The sequence below is a fragment of the Haliotis asinina genome, chromosome 4 (genome assembly GCF_037392515.1).
Source record: "Haliotis asinina isolate JCU_RB_2024 chromosome 4, JCU_Hal_asi_v2, whole genome shotgun sequence".
NCBI classification, from domain to species: Eukaryota; Metazoa; Mollusca; class Gastropoda; order Lepetellida; family Haliotidae; genus Haliotis; species Haliotis asinina.
In genome coordinates this window covers 47978405-47995738 of record NC_090283.1, presented here as the reverse complement: position 1 = coordinate 47995738, position 17334 = coordinate 47978405, and the positions used below count along the sequence as shown (strand labels likewise).

Here is a 17334-nt window from a genome sequence, read left to right as displayed (position 1 = left end):
CCCTGTAGTCCAGGTCTACTTCCAATGTGGTATCAAGGATGTGTGAACCTTCATTGTGGACACTGATTATATATGATTGTGATTTCAACATAACACCATTCTAAAACACCTTTCCAGTTTTGACAAATAATAAGATCAACAAGAAAGAAAGACTTTATGGAACTATAACCCTCAAGCATCAATGTCGAATCAGAACAGATCGGCGATATGTCACATTTTTCACACACCTCATATACACCCTAACATTCGTTATTAGATTACTATAACTTGCAAACACATTTCACCTGATAGTATATTCCTCTTATATGAATCAAAGGTGTATGTGAAAAATGTTTTCTAGAAATACCCAGAACCACTCAAACAACGGCGTGAAGCATTTCAACGGGGTATCAGGACAGGTCGTCGAAATGTCATATTTTTCACACACCTCAATTACACCCTAATAATTTTTTAAAGTCATGAAGCTATCACTATTACTTGCAAATACCCTTCAACAGAAGGTATGTTTTCCGTCTAAAAATTAAACGAATGTATGAAAGAGATTTTCATCGGCACAATTTAGTCTATCTTCGAAAATAGAAGCCAGTGAGCTATGACATTCCGACTTGAAACCTTACTACAAATCTGCTGTCCTAATACGGACACTAATACCAATCATTTGACTTAAACTGAAGTGAGAAAATAGTTAACCTATCTTCTATATGTAGGATTTCAGTTGTTATAACACTCAGCGAACTGAATCAGCTGTTGAAAGTAAACCGGACTGTATCTTAAATACTACACTGCCACCATATTGGCTACACTGGTTACGTAACGATCCAAGACATACGTTCAGGGACTTTTCGGGGAGTTTCTTCCCCCTCTGTATTCAGGCTACCTGGTTAACATTATGTCAAAATCCTCTGGCTCCTGAAATAAACAACTTGCCCGACTGGCAAAGAGATTGAATCCATATTATTAAGATACCCAGAACATCATAACATAAAACTACCTGTATTATCAGCGGTTTCCATGCATAACACCTCAGATTCTTCATCCAGTCTTCTAGTGCTGTGACAGGGTAAACCCTCACCTCACATTTGCAGTGCTTCTGCACCTGTAAACAAAGACCATTTCAAAGACTTTGTAGAGACCGCCTAAGATATTTTCATCACTTTATTAACTGCAGTGTGCTACCCTAGCCAAAATTGCGTCACGGAATTACTACCTTAGAAAGATATGAATACAACACATTATACAACACAACGCAGAAGAGCACATGGTTACTGAACCATACACAGTCTTCACCGTCTAGAAATGTGTATTAATCCTACAGTAATAATCTGAGGAACATATCAAAGCAGTTGTACATTAATATATTCAGTAAGCATCAATGCAGTTAATGGATCAGCAGCGTTTTTCCTGTAGTTGTGCGGTTAGTAAACATGATTGACGAAGATGCCCTGCACTGATGGCAACTGCAAGTTAACAGCCCAGGAAAGCCACTAGCTGTCTCACGAACGTACTCGAACAACTTTTGCAAATTATTTGTGATTATACAACCAATTAGTTCAGCTTATGGGAGGGTCAAAGGTGCTTTCCTGATAACGGAGACAAGAGCTATTGTTATTATGCTTCCATTCATGCTAAACACTTTTTAAAAATAGAGGAATGGTAATTTATTACACAATTTCACTTGGAAACAGTCACATATGTGACGCCTAACAACTCTATCCATTATATAGCTGCTTTTAAGCAAATTTTATAACTAGAGTTCTAAAATCTGTATTTTTATCGCCTTTGCGGCTGATTAAAGATTAAAGAACAAACTAAACATAAAATGATTAATGTTAACTAAAAACTTCAACGACAATACAGAAAATACCGCCCATGACATGTCAACAAAACAAAGGACAGGTCACTGAAACAGATTTATCCATTGTGATCAAAGTTTATTTGAAAACAAGGTAATGACGTCACGAGCCGTCATGCATGATTGATTACGCGTGAGTGAGTAAGTGAGTTTAGCAATAATCCATCTATATGGCGACGGTCTGTAAATAATCGAGTCTGGACCAGACAATCCAGTGACCAACAACATGAGCATCGATCTGCGCAACTAGGGACAGATGACGTGCCAACCAAGTCAGCGAGCTTGACCACCCGATCGCGTTAGTCGCATCTTACGACAAGCAAAGTCGCCATTCATGGCAAGCATGGCTTGCTGAAGGCCTATTCTACCCCGGGACCTTCACGGGTCCTGAAACTTAGTATAGGAGTGTTGATTATGCCTGAAGTATATGCCGTTTCCCAATATCCGAGACCCAGTTAGAGATGCTCCGCTTAATTAGATTGCTTAAGTGATACAAGTATATACAATCAACCTGCTCCATGCATAAAACCACTGGTAAACACATATAAGATGATCCACGACCTGACAAATGACCCCAATTTGCATACTTGGGAACGCCCCACAGAACGATCCACTTGAAACAAGAGGGAGACAGGTTATCTGATAAATATCGAGAAGTTCATTTTCTCCGTGCGTTTCACGCATGAATTGTTATAGCACACTCAATTTGGGAACAGGTACAATCCCAACGAATTGAATCAACACAATATACTGAGCAAATATGTTTAGGACCACCGATCCATTTCACGAAGCAAGTGACATTTTCCTGGGTTTTTTTTAACAAAATTGTTGAATATCTTAAATGATTGTCAATGCCCCAATCATCTATTTGTCTTCGTCTTAACTAAAGGTTAGAGTGGAATATCAGTATCTTATGCCTGAAATTGCAGTCTTATTATTCGAAGGAATATGCGGTGTTGTTTTAATGGGTAAAGTTGACTTTTCGTCTGCTAAATATTAAATAGATAATAACTACATATAGTTAATTGTGCTTCATTTAGCTTTTTGATATGGTAAAAGTGATCTGTTACTGAATGGTGTTGGCTAAATCATAGTAGCAAGGGGGAAATATTTCAATCCCATAATTTTGTTCCTATTTTTCTGTCCATAATTCCGCTGGTGATCGACCGGGGATGCATGTCTTGGAAATTTATATAACCGGTTTCAGAGAAATGGTTAGTATTCAAACAATATTTCCAAATTTCTGTCATATTTTTATTATGGTCACCACAATTGTGTACAGAAAGCTGAAAATACCTTTTGACATTGATAAGTCAGTGAGAAATATCTTTGTACACAAATTTGTCGGTTTGGGGATTACTCAGTACCAGACTCAGTAGATTTATCAGCGACTAAAAAAATATAAAATACAGACAACTCACCAAAGATTACTCTTTTTTATGACAAAGTATGGGAACAGTAAACACCTGATATAGTATGTGTCAATTATTATACAAGACACAACAATGCTGGAAATTAGGTGGACTTACTGATTTATGCTTTAGTTATTTCTCTCTGAATCAGTCTCGGTGTCTGAATCACTTGCAAGTCCTAAGTCAATCACTGGTCTGTCAATTTCCATTTCTACTGCGATTTCGCGTTGCCAGTAACCATCTTCAATTGTTTTAACATGTTTACAACATTCCGACCATTCTTTTGCACCGATTGCAGACATCCTTTCATTTATGGCAATTCTTAAGGAACTTTTTGTGAACTGCAAGTTTTGTGAAGCGACATAATTTTTCACATTTGCCCAAATTAACTCAATCGGGTTTAGCTCTGCGTGGTATGGAGGGAGACGTAGTACTTCATGACCATGTTGCTTCAACATCGTGTCTACTCTGTAGACAGGGCCCGATTTGTAGGATTTTGCAAGAAACAATAGTTCTGCTGTAAGCATTTTGTCATCAAATGAGATATTGTCCCTTTGTAGCCACGCTTTTATGTCATCTTTTCTGTTGGCGTTTGTCGGACATTTGTCCACTTGCTTGCTATGATATGGTGCATTATCCATAACGATGACAGAGTGCAGTGGAAGGTTTGGGATCAACTTTTCCTGGAGCCATTTGGAAAAATTATCAAAGTTCATCGCGTCATGATAGTCTGCTGATTTGAGTTTGGAATCAAAAACAAGCAAAGCATTTGGAACAAAACCGATTTCACCCCCTGCATAAACCACAATAAGCCGACGTCCGGTGCCAGACGGAGGTTGAACCCCATTTATTACTTCACCCTCAAGCTGCCAACACTTTGGGACAATGTGGTGTACATGCAACTATGTTTCATCGATAAAGATGAGTGGTCGATTTTCTTCTCTGTATTTCTTTATTGCACACAAGTATTGCAAACACTTGGAAACAATGTCTTTACGTTCCATTAAAAGTTTACGGTTTGACTGTGGTTTTCGCCACCTAAAGCCCATGTCTTTGAGATTTTTTCGAAAACTTTCCATAGAACCCTTGTAGTTCAACTGGCACGTTGCCATATCATACATCGTATCCAGAGTGGGTAGTTGTTTTTTACCCCATATAAACTTTGTAGAAAGTGACGGACTGCCCACCGGTCGAAATCATCAAGTTTGTAACTGCAAGTTTTGGGTTTGCGCAACTTGGTGGGACTGATAAATGTAGGTCCATTCGCACTCCTACCACTTTCTGCCTTAATGCGCTTTAAAGTTGCCGTTGAGAGTCCAGTAGCAACGCTACTTTGTAAAAGAGAATCTGCTTTGGTTGCACAATTTTTGTCCATATACATGATAGCATTGTATGCTATCTCCCTTTCCTGAGAATGAACTATTTTCCCATGTTTTCCTAACTTGGACATTTTTTACTACAACTGAAATCTGTTTAACAGTATTGAGACAGGTGTAAAACAGTAGCGAGACTGGTGTTAATCAGTAGCGGTGTTGATTTCATGTCATGGCTAGCATCTATTACACGTGCATAATCGTCAAGTTACCTGTAGCAGCCAAGTGTACTCTCCCAATTCGTTGTACCGCCTCTCTTGTCACAAATGCGTTTAGTGCGCAGGATCATCTAATATGTGTCTAGCGGTATTAGGTTGAAATATGCCAGTACAAACTTGACTTCATACATGGCATGGCATCTGACTTGGCATGTGTAAACAGTATGCACAACTCCGAGATAACACCTGATACGATGCTTTTCCAGTGTTGCAGCAAGTTTAAAAGCCACACGTCTGCATATTTGTTAAAAGAGAGTCATGAATTTAGAAAGGGCTAAATATTTAAAATATAGAGTCAAACTTCAAAGTCAACCGACCGTATTTCAGCCATATCATATCAAGAAAATAATCTCTCAAACGTTACAAATGTCTTTGGCAATACATCGTTTTATGTGTCAACAGTACTTTTAACAGTATGGTATATTTTGCAAAATTTAGTTTAAAACAGTTGGCTAGAGTAAGTGGCTACATTTACGCGAGTGAGTTTAAACTATTGGAGGGTAGCATACAATAAGGTCATCAAAAGAAATTAGCAAGAGTATGACTGGTGTTTTTGCAAATTCAGTATGTAAGCATAAACGTATCTCACGCTACTGAACAATGCAATAGATAAACGGGCTACAGATCGGCATTAACATAAAGTAGACCTGAATTTAGACCGTCGGAACACACAATGCGTTTGCTTCCTGCGCGGTTACACGAGGAACGACCTTATCGGTGCAACTCAAAACAGTAACAATGAGCTTTAGTATTTTGTTCCCGACAGGGTTATTATAGTTGCAGTCCAGCTAAAAAGATCCTAAAAGTTTCTTAGCGAGCCCATTCCTATATTTATCCGTATTTCCTGATGAGTCAGGTTATCATCACGATCGAAATAGCATGGTACTCTGAAAGCGTTTACCTTAAGAGGTCTGTCATTTATTCAGTTGTCCCTAATGATGGAATACATGTCACGATCGTTTTACCTGTGCACGTTGTTCGGGTGTAAGTCCAAGGTCATAATAGACGAGCGAATAATTCTTCACGTTTGGAAGGACAGTTTTATGAAAGTTCTTCAGCATTGCTTGTGACTCTAGATAGTGGTTTGACGATGCTGCAGTGATGAAGAGTATCTCTTTTCCTGTAGGTTTCCCTCTCATCTCTTTTAACTGCATAATTCTGTTCAAAGTCGTCACGGCCGATGAACTCGCCAAATCCACGATGCTGTGAAGTCTGGCCGAGAGGCTTTGTGGCTCGGTGTGTTTGCATTTCGGATCCACACATTCTTTATCTAAAACGGTCACAAAACAGATAAAGATCAACGTCAAATGATTATTCTTGGTTGTTTTAATTTACATATGTAGGATTCAATGTCTAACATCAGTTTGGGCTTTCGGTGAACGTTCAATGGAAGTTCCACTGACTCACTCACTCACTAATATTTGTGTTAACCTTACATTGAGATGCTACTCAGACGTGTTAAGTTAAGGTTTTTTGTTTTAATAATCATGTTGAATATCGTGACGTTCATTTACAAATTGACAAATAATAAATGGTTTGAACCGCTTAAAAGAAATAAGTTTGAAAATGGATAACTGAGAATGGGCAAAATTACTTGGGTGCAATCTTTTCGAACATACATCCGGCGTAGGCACTGGAGTCTTTTGAGCCCGTGCACGTGAGGCTGCAAATGTGAAAGAAACATTTAAGAATTTATTTTTTAAATGTCTGTATTGTAATGAAGAGCCCTACATATTTTAACCAGTGAACTCATTTACTCGCTCTATGCTTTCTTTTTTCCTTTCCCTAGTTTAACTCGATTTTTCAAAAGATTTGGTCTTTTAGTATACATTTGCATATTAATATCCATTTCAGCCTTTGATTATGTTTTGTTCAAAGCAACAAGCAATAGGTGGACGTTTGTGTTAATGCTTTTCCTCGCACAACAGAGCAGCGGGTGTGGGTGAATGTATGAAAATTTAGGAAAGCACCTGCAGTAAAGACAATCCCTTACACATTATAAGACATACCTTCCATTTTCTGCTGATAGAGTTTTAACAGCCTTTTAATGTGTATTTCTTCATCCAATCGAGAGTCTGAAACAATGATAGACATGAAACTTAAAGAAACTAAAAACTTCACTCACCCTTAGCGTGTGAAATATACAATCGTTCTGAAATCAGCATTTCTTGCAACATTAACTAACCCATTAAGGAATATTCTAAAGCCAGTTACCTCTGTACCCAAGTGTGTTTACGCAATGCAAGCAAGCACCATTTTCAAGTCATTCTTGCCTTCGTGGTAGACTACATCAAATGCCATTTTCTCCCGAAAGGCACGTGTTCCCACAGAGTACACATCTAACCTTAACAGCTGTAAGGATTTCCTAATGTTTAACTGTATCGTCAGTCTCAGTTGAACGAGTGATGAACTAAATCTCCAGTGTCTTACTTGGACGAGTGCCATCAACAACCTCCAGTTTGTTATTAGAACGAGTGATGTCTGCAGTAGCCAGTGTGTCTGGGCGCCGATTTTCATTCCTATTCAGTGTCAGATATTTCCAAAGAATGACAACCACGAACATCAATACTAGGACCGGAACGAATCTGTAATCTTCAACACAAGACAAAATGACACGTGTTCTCACTTATGTATGATATGTAAGGATAATTACAACATGTGCTTTCAGACCAGATCACAAATCAGAGTAGAGCAACGTTGGTCACAGACAGTTCTTGGATGGGTAACCCTGTTAAGCAGCATATGATGAAAGTTGTCTAATAACTTAATCCGCAATCATAATTACACTGTATTTGATTTTTTTTAAAAAATTTTTGTTTAATGTGAAATTTATCGTTACCTTCTCACTACAAACAGACTATGCATTATCTTAATGTACCTTTTCTTAACATTGTTCCGTTTGGTTCAACTGGAAGACGATCTGCCCCTTTCTTCTCCTGAAACGTTATAGTTAGTATTTGTATGAGAGGAAGTATTGTACACATTGCTATTGTTTCTTTGACTACAATACCTGTATTACAGCATAGAGTAATACACCAAAGTGAAGATCAAAATATGATAGTACTCCAACTTTGGTCATGAGTGAGGAGAAATCAAACACGTTACTATGCAGGGAATGCATGCAGTGATGAATAAACAGCCTGTTGAAATGCGGTAGATCTGTGCTTGAGGTGGAGAAATCAAACACGTTACTATGCAGGGAATGCATGCAGTGATGAATATACAGCCTGTTCAAATGCGGTAGATATGTGCTTGAGGTGGAGAAATCAAACACGTTACTATGCATGGAATGCATGCAGTGATGAATAAACAGTCTGTTGAAATGCGGTAGATCTGTGCTTGAGGTGGAGAAATCAAACATGTTACTATGCATGGAATGCATGCAGTGATGAATAAACAGCCTGTTGAAATGCGGTAGATCTGTGCTTGAGGTGGAGAAATCAAACATGTTACTATGCAGGGAATGCATGCAGTGATGAATAAACAGCCTGTTGAAAAGCGGTAGATCTGTGCTTGAGGTGGAGAAATCAAACATGTTACTATGCAGGGAATGCATGCAGTGATGAATAAACAGCCTGTTGAAAAGCGGTAGATCTGTGCTTGAGGTGGAGAAATCAAACATGTTACTATGCAGGGAATGCATGCAGTGATGAATAAACAGCCTGTTGAAATGCGGTAGATCTGTGCTTGAGGTGGAGAAATCAAACATGTTACTATGCAGGGAATGCATGCAGTGAAGAATGAACAGCCTGTTGAAATGCGGTAGATCTGTGCTTGAGGTGGAGAAAACAAACATGTTACTATGCAGGGAATGCATGCAGTGATGAATAAACAGCTTGTTGAAATGCGGTAGATCTGTGCTTGAGGTGGAGAAATCAAACGCGTTACTATGCATGGAATGCATGCAGTGATGAATAAACAGCTTGTTGAAATGCGGTAGATCTGTGCTTGAGGTGGAGAAATCAAACGCGTTACTATGCAGGGAATGCATGCAGTGATAAATAAACAGCCTGTTGAAATGCGGTAGATCTGTGCTTGAGGTGGAGAAATCAAACATGTTACTATGCAGGGAATGCATGCAGTGATGAATAAACAGCCTGTTCAAATGCGGTAGATCTGTGCTTGAGGTGGAGAAATCAAACATGTTACTATGCAGGGAATGCATGCAGTGATGAATAAACAGCCTGTTGAAATGCGGTAGATCTGTGCTTGAGGTGGAGAAATCAAACACGTTACTATGCATGGAATGCATGCAGTGATGAATATACAGCCTGTTGAAATGCGGTAGATCTGTGCTTGAGGTGGAGAAATCAAACACGTTACTATGCATGGAATGCATGCAGTGATGAATATACAGCCTGTTGAAATGCGGTAGATCTGTGCTTGAGGTGGAGAAAGCCTCTAATACGGGTAACTTGAATCCTGCACAGGCATGCGGGTATCCCATCACACGATATCCATCACTCACGGGGTGGATTTTGGATTCATGTCCATATTGTTACTATAGCTGTCCATTTATACAATACTTTTGATAACATGCAAGTATGTCTTGTTAATGACCGGAAATATGATAAAATTCAGATTTGTTGTCCAGAGCATTAATCATTACTAGTCGTGCGTTTCTTAAATAGACAAAGTGTCAGACAAGGCAAAGATTTTAGACTGCCACTTGTGCAGTCCAGACAGAGCACCATGTCATTGTGGTAAAGATACTCACTCACCTGACTCGTGCGTTTACATGTACATAGATGTAACAAACGTGGCTAGATTCTGCACACGTGTCGAAATTGCCAGACTAAGTCAGGAGGCCGTATCCGGGCAGGGATAAACATTTGTACCCAACAGCTAAACACTCAAAGTCGAGATTGCATTTGGTTTCTATTCCCATCTGAGAACCTGATGTTGTGCATTTGTTTGCAGATTCAGTATTTCAGTTCACAACCATAGCCTCTGTGCCTAGAGGTGATACACAACCGCCTTTCAAGTTAACTTTAGATGTTCCCATTATACTTGAACTTGACACTGGTGGCAGTGTGACTATTTCAAAACGAAAATCTGCAAGCACCTTGGGTATTATAAATACAACCAGTCTGAAACTGTCTGCTTGTGCAACAGCAACTGTTCTGATACAAGAAGACAGTTATTTTGGGATATATACCAGTATGTCGTTTTCTGATTTGCTAAGCGCTCTTCTATTATTTTAAGTGTACCCTACTTTCAAGGAAGGTATATTGTAGTGGGTCCCGCTGCCAATAGCAGCTCGATGCGTACTTCGAGATAATATTTCTTTATCTCGAATAACACTGACTCACGCATGATGCACGAAAATTACCGATGTTTAGCGAATGCATATCATGGAAGGGAGATGACGTTTCTTGTAACGCCTGCAAAATCTTGCTATGGCTACGAAAAGATTTGCCTCACATTCCGAAAAATACATCTTGACAAGACGTTCAAATGTAGTCCCGGCGGCTTTACTAAGACAACAGCAAGATGCAAAATTGGAATCGCTTGATTCACAAAGGTTGGCTGAAGTGTACGATTCGGTATATATGCTTCAAACAGCTCCCGGAATGGGCCTGTCCAATAAGCCTATCGTGAAGCCTGATGGCAAAGTTAGAATTAGTGCTGAATACAGTTTAACTCTATGCAAATTTTCCCAGCTTGAGTGAGTGAGTGAGGTTAGGTTTACGCCGCACTCAGCAATATTCCACCTATATGGCGGCGGTCTGTAAATAATCGAGTCTGGACCACACAATCCAGTGATCAACAACATAAGCATCGATCTGTCCAATTGGGAACCGATGACATGTGTCAACCAAGTCAGCTAGTCTGACCACCCGATCCAGTTAGTCACCTCTTACGACAAGCATAGTCGCCTTTTGTGGCAAGCATGGGTTGCTGAAGGCTTTTTCTACCCCGGGACCGTCACGGGTCCCCAGCTTGAACAGTATTAATACTTGAACTGGAAGATATGTCGAACAAGTTAGCTAGAGGTGAAACGTTCACTAAACGTGACATGAGTCACACTTACCAGCAGCTTGTTCTAGATGAAGACTGATGTAATTATGTGGTTATCAACACTCACAAAATTTTCTCTCAATATTGGCTGTCCAGCCGAATACGTGGATGACGTCATCATCCCTGGCAGAGATGATCCCCAACACATACACATTTTGAATGAAATTATGCAAAGATTTGAACTGAAACGAGAGAAATGTGTGTTTATCGCCGAAGAAGTCATAAACTGGATAAAAATGGACTGCATCTGAACCCAGAACAGTGTGTGAGTTGCGCGCATGTCTGGGAATTTTCAGCCATTATCATCGATTCTTTCCTGCTATGCCGGACACATTGTATACTGTTTATAAAAAGATGTTGCATTGTCCTTGAGGAAAAGGGAGAAATATGCTTTTCTCTTGTCTAAAAAGTCTTCAGTCAGATGATGTGGTTATTCACTTTGACGATTCTAAATCTTATCACAGTGTGATACATCACCATATTGTGTTTGTGTTGTACGGGCCCACAGACTTCCACGTGGAACAGAGCGACCTATTGAGTATGTCTCTTGCACACTCACACCTGTCGAGAAAAAACTTAATCGGGAAGGCCTCAGTGACATTTACGGCTGGAAGTATTTTCACAAAGATGAATATGGGCGCAGTTTTGAGATTTCATAGGCCACAAGCCTCTGTTACCACTGTTTAGTCAAAACAAACCCGGTATGGTATCACCACGCATTCAGCGTCAGTGTATTTTGCTACAAGCAGAACTACACAATGATCTACAAGAAAGGTAGTGATTATACCTATGCTGGTACAATGAGTCCACTTTCATGTGGAAGGTACAGATACAAATAAAAGAAGTTTATGTTGGAACGCATAAGACAACACGTGCACCATATCCAGAGCGTATGAGTATATTGTTCGCGGTTCACATAATATTCAAAAACTTCAAAGTCAAAGAACAAGTTTGAGAGAGAGAGAGCTACATATCAACCATCCTGATGTTACTAGCTTTGCTCGTCATGGAAGCCAAGGTCGTGGAATGTGTAGCATGTCAGGAATATATGAACATTCCACCACCGGCTCCCTTTCATCCTTGGGAATTCCCGTGACAACGGTGTCATGTGGCCGGTTTATGAATCACACGCTTTTGCTGGTAACTATGGAATCCGACAATGTCCCTTCTCGGATTCCATAGGTAACTGATGCTTATTGAAAGTGGAATGAATGCAATTTAGAGAGTGGTTAAATGAACATATGCTATAGTTGGGATTACACTTTCTTAGTAAGGGACGTATTCTAGTACCTTTGTTGGGTTTAGTCGGACAGGCGGTAGTCCAGACTACGGACTTTGTGTACCCCTCTGATGAGTGTTAATTGACACAGCTCCCACTAAGGAAAGCTATGGTTCCTCAATACCATTTAGGAAGTGGTCAGATGTGACATACGTTATATTTGGGATTACACTTTCTGAGTGAAGTATAGATTCTAGTACTTTTGTCAGGTTGTGTTCCATCCGAGTTTCGAACCCTCTATCTCAGTGTAAGACACCTAATCGCCAGTACACAAAGTCAGCTGCCTAACCCGCTCAGCCACCACGACTTCCACAAAAATAGAAGTCAGACAAGTAGTTGTATTGTACGAAAGCCTAATGCTGCCACGTTTGTAGCATAAAATATCTTTTTCAAAGACAATTCTCGTTACTTCAATTATTTACCCGTTGCTTCGAGTATTCTATCGTTATTTCAAATATTTTTTCGTTGCTTCGATTACTTTCTCGTCACTTCGAGAATTTTCTCGTTACTTCAAGTTTCAGTTAAAAACTTGAAATTTCGAATATTTTCTCGTTACTTTAAAAAACTTGAAATTTCGAGTATTTACTCGTTGCTTCGATTTCATTTTTCTTAATTTCTAAGTTTGATGAAGCTAGCATGTATATTTTAGGAGATCTGCTCCGAGCAAGATGACATCCTCATAGTCACACACACCCTACACCCTACACCCTACACCCTACACCCTACACCCTACACCACCCGTGTTTCAGTGGTCATAAATCAAACTTTCAATTCAATAGGGAGGATGCGCACCCTTGCAACCACGGTATATTCCCATAAAGCAGACCTCACAAATGACAGACCGCTTAAAACAACAAACTTTAGGGTTGTTTGCATAAGGCTTAATTAAGCTGATAATAATAACATGTGCCCAGATATGTAATATATAAACAATACCTTTTTAAATTCATGTAATGTATTATGAGGTCTATATTAAGATCTATTGCATCAAAGATACAAAATAAAGTGCTTGAGAACATTCTCAGCTTCTCAAAAACTCAGTTTTCGACTGCTTTTCAATCAAATTAGTAGTAATCTAAGAAAGATGGAAATGTGTTGCTATTGTACTCTGCAGTGACTTGTAGCAGAACAAAACAGAATTTTTATTCTTTTCTCAAAAACGCAAAAGGTGAAACATAGAACATACAAGTATGTGTAACTATAATTAAAATATTTACATCATATCATTTGAAAAGGCACAGTGTTTCATATATTTGGATAATTTGTCAGTGAGTGGTTGATAATTACATTTCATGAGAAAAATACATGTTCAGACAGAGGGATTCACACAGAAATATATTGTTAAATATGATATTCGTTGTTCGACAAGTGGTGGGCATATTAGTAAAACATGTTATTCGTCAGATATGGATTGACTGCAAAGATTACAAAGTCGGCTTTCTTTCAAACCATTCAGACAGCGCCCTGTTTCCATTGGTTACCTATGATTCGTTGTCCTAAATTTTGTCAGTGAAATTCTACTTTGTAAGGTTAATTTAAGATGAGGTTCTGCATTTTCATACATTGTGAAATGAAATCCTTTTGATGATTGAGTATTGCTTGAATTCCAAGACTGAACAAACTGGTCTAACTCACTGTACTCACTATACTATGTACTGACTCCGGGTGAACTTATTAATGGAATAGGGGTGGAGAGCATGGCTGAGCTAATTAGTGTACTCATTGAGTTTATCTTACAGGAGGTCTGTCATTTGGAAGTGAACCGCAACTAAGAGTTAACTATGAAATGATATCACATAATAACGTAACTTTGAGGATTTGACTCAACTCAATTTGCTCAAAAAGCATACCATTTTGGTAGTAATATCGCTACCAATTGGTTTGCTTCCAGTCTCCACATACAACATGTAGCGAAGCAGTTTTCTTGAAAATATTAAATGAACATTTCAATAACACTGAAAGTTTCATATGGCCAGAGGTCGTACAACCATTTCTAAACCTAACGTTGTCTTTTTGATCAGGGCACGTACCACAATTTTCAACGGTACAGTCTTATGCAACCAGCCACAAAATGTGTTGTTTTAAGTGGTCTTTCTTTTGGGGGTCGATACCGCCAGAAGCATATTTCCTAAACTATTCGTGATAACTTCATCAGACTTGGAACACGTATAAAGCATGACAGACAGATTTGCCATTGGGAGTTTAAACCTAGATAGGAATCCAAATGTGACTTGGATATGAGGATGTCATGTTGTTCGGGGCAGATTTCCTTAAACTGTACATGCTAGCTTAATCAAATTTGACACACAACCATGACCCATAGATGTGCCATTTGATGGTTATACTCAGATATGAATTTTATTTTTTTGCTGTATCCATGGACACCTGACTTGGGCTGTGACTGTGAGGATGTCATCTTGCTCGGAGCAGATCTCCTAAAATATACATGCTAGCTTCATCAAACTTAGAAATTAAGAAAAAAGAAACGAAGCAACGAGTAAATACTCGAAATTTCAAAGTTTTGACTGAAACTTGAAGCAACGAGAAAATATTCGAAATTTCAAGTTTTTAACCGGAACTTGAAGTGACGAGAAAATATTCGAAGCAACGAGAAATTAACCGAAGTAACGAGAATTGTCTTTGACAAAATATTTTATGCTACGAAAGTGGCAGCATTAGACTTTCGTAGTATTGATAGTAGTAATGTCTAAGTCAGATGTCAGTTTTGCCGGATCCAACCGGATCCGACGTTGATTGTCTGATTCAAGTCACGTGATCACCGTTAGGTGCGCCATAAATAGCCCGTCAAGGGAGAGGGAAAAACCTTTCATGAGAAAACAAAACGTGAAGACCGACAGCATCCGTCAGACCAGTATGAACCGAGCGCGTTTGACAACTCGGGTGAACGTCTGGAACCTATTGTTAGCCATTTGTAAAGAATTACTCAGCCCTGTGCCGACTTGCATAGCTGAACCCGATGTTTATGTGATATTGCATGCTAGCATCGTTATGACAAATAGACCGTACTGTTTGACTTTAACCGTGTCAACTAAAATATGTATACTGTTTTACTTCAGGTTGTGGTATATTAAAATAGTTGGTTTGAAACATAATTATATCATTTAGAAAACTGATGAGTGCAACACCAAGAGAGTAGGTATGTTAGGAAAGAACAATCTAGACGTCTTAGTGGCAAGTACGTGTTTCATGTTTACAATAGTCTCCTCATCCACTCAACCGAGCCGGCCACTCCAAAGTCACCTTAGAAATGAGCAAGTCAAGATGAGCTTGTGAATAAACCATTCCTCTGAAGGCTCCCTTTCAAATATCCACGGTTATACACGAATATCAGCCTACCGCCTCACCCCTCCAACCCTTAGGCTTTGTGATCCGTTGTGCATGCACTAATGCCCTTTAAGACTGCTTATGGTTCAGTTACACAGTATTACCTATGTGGCGCATGTTCTGGTCTGTTTCCCGTGTGTATTATTTACCTGTGTGTATTTTAAGACCAATTTTAATAGACTTATCATCGCTTTTTAACGCCGAGCCACAAGTGGGTTGTGAAGAAAAGATTCCCTCCTGGGCCTGTAAGACACTATAAACTCTATAGACTTCTTCGGCGGTAGTGTAGCCTGACAAACAGTTTACCAGTAACTGTCACCAGCAAACAGACTGGACGTGAATAACATGATGAAAGCTTCAGAGATTACACTTGACCCTAGAGATATATTAACCATCGTAGGAAAATCACAAAAGAGAAAGAAACCCGAAGCACCCAAGATGTCGATGCTCAAGGCAAAGAAGAGACAGGTATCATTTAAAATGAAAACGGTGACAACCCAGAGGGGGCAGAAGACAACACCCCAACCCATGAAAATACGACATATAACAGAGATGCAAGTTGTGGTGAATCGGGCAAAAGCTTATTTGAAACAGGCGGAAGCTGACTTGAAACGTCAAAGCTTAAAAGAAAGCTTGAACCCTGGTAACCTGAACACTTCTATAGGACTATGGGAACTTCACACGAGACATTGGAAACAGATGCACGGATCCGCTCCAAACGTACCTCCTCTAGATACCGATGCCCCTCCCATAGGTAATAACCCTCCTCAAGAGAGACCTCCTCCTCAAGAGAGACCTCTACCTCCTCCTCAGGAGAGACACCCTCCTCCTCGCCAAGACGACAAGCAGCAAGAACAGTTCAGGTTCCTGATTCAACCCAATGTTCTCGTGGTTGGACCCAGTGGCTGTGGAAAGTCCGTGTTTACCTCCCACATGCTCCAACATGGCCTAGTCCAACCCCAACCTACCCGCATTGCTTGGTGTTATACTCAATGGCAGCCCTTATATCAGGACATCAGCGAGCACCTGCCTAGGGTGACCTTTGCGAAAGGAATTCCTTGAAATCTTGGCCGAGGACTACTTTGATGCTGGCCAGTGGAAGGTATTAGTGTTGGACGATTTCATGGCCGAAGCAAAGCACGACAAGCCTATTTCGCGGCTGTTTACTCAAACCTCCCATCACAAGAATGTATTGATCTCTCTCTTGGTACAAAACCTGTTTCCGAGAGGTAACAAATCGAGAGACATTGCTTTCAACGCACATGAGGCCAGACTGTTTCATTCGTCCATAGATAAACAGCAAATCAAACCCGTCGAATTTTCCCCGAACAAATCTTTGCCCGTAGATGGCTATGTATGAAAAGGTTGCTGAAACACCCTATGGACAACTCACCATTGATCTAAAACCTACCACCAAAGTTAAGGATCGACTACAGTTCAACCTCATGAACGGGAAAATGGGCATCATTCACATGTATTAAAGACAGGGTACAGTAACTGTACACATACACATCAGCAAAACAAAGGTTGAATGAGTGAGTGAGTGAGTGAGTTTAGTTTTACGCCGCACTCAGCAATATTACAGCTATATGGCGGCGGTCTGTAAATAATCGAGTCTGGACCAGACAATCCAGTGATCAACAACATGAGCATCGATCTGCGCAATTGGGAACCGATGACATGTGTCAACCAAGTCAGCGAGCCTGACCACCCGATCCCGTTAGTCGCCTCTTACAAAGGTTGAATGAGGGCGATATATATCATGTAACTAAAAACGTCCCTTAACAAACAACAAATCTTCCCTAACCTATCGTAAATACGGTAGTACACTGGT

The 17334-nt window shown here is 39.8% G+C and overlaps 1 protein-coding gene across 2 annotated transcripts in view; it reads right to left on the bottom strand.

The window, feature by feature from the left end:
• Positions 1-17334, bottom strand: part of LOC137282540 (uncharacterized) — a 30196-nt gene that overhangs the window by 1289 nt on the left and 11573 nt on the right. The window contains exons 2-7 of one of the 2 annotated variants that reach the window (XM_067814302.1): positions 7734-7791; positions 7286-7447; positions 6865-6930; positions 6450-6518; positions 5821-6125; positions 992-1096 (exon numbers count right to left, since the gene is read on the bottom strand). In XM_067814302.1, coding sequence (XP_067670403.1) covers positions 992-1096; positions 5821-6125; positions 6450-6518; positions 6865-6930; positions 7286-7447; positions 7734-7746 — 720 coding nt within the window. In that variant the 5' untranslated portion in view covers positions 7747-7791. The remainder of the gene's footprint in view (positions 1-991; positions 1097-5820; positions 6126-6449; positions 6519-6864; positions 6931-7285; positions 7448-7733; positions 7792-17334) is intronic. The other variant, XM_067814303.1, reaches the window with a different exon arrangement.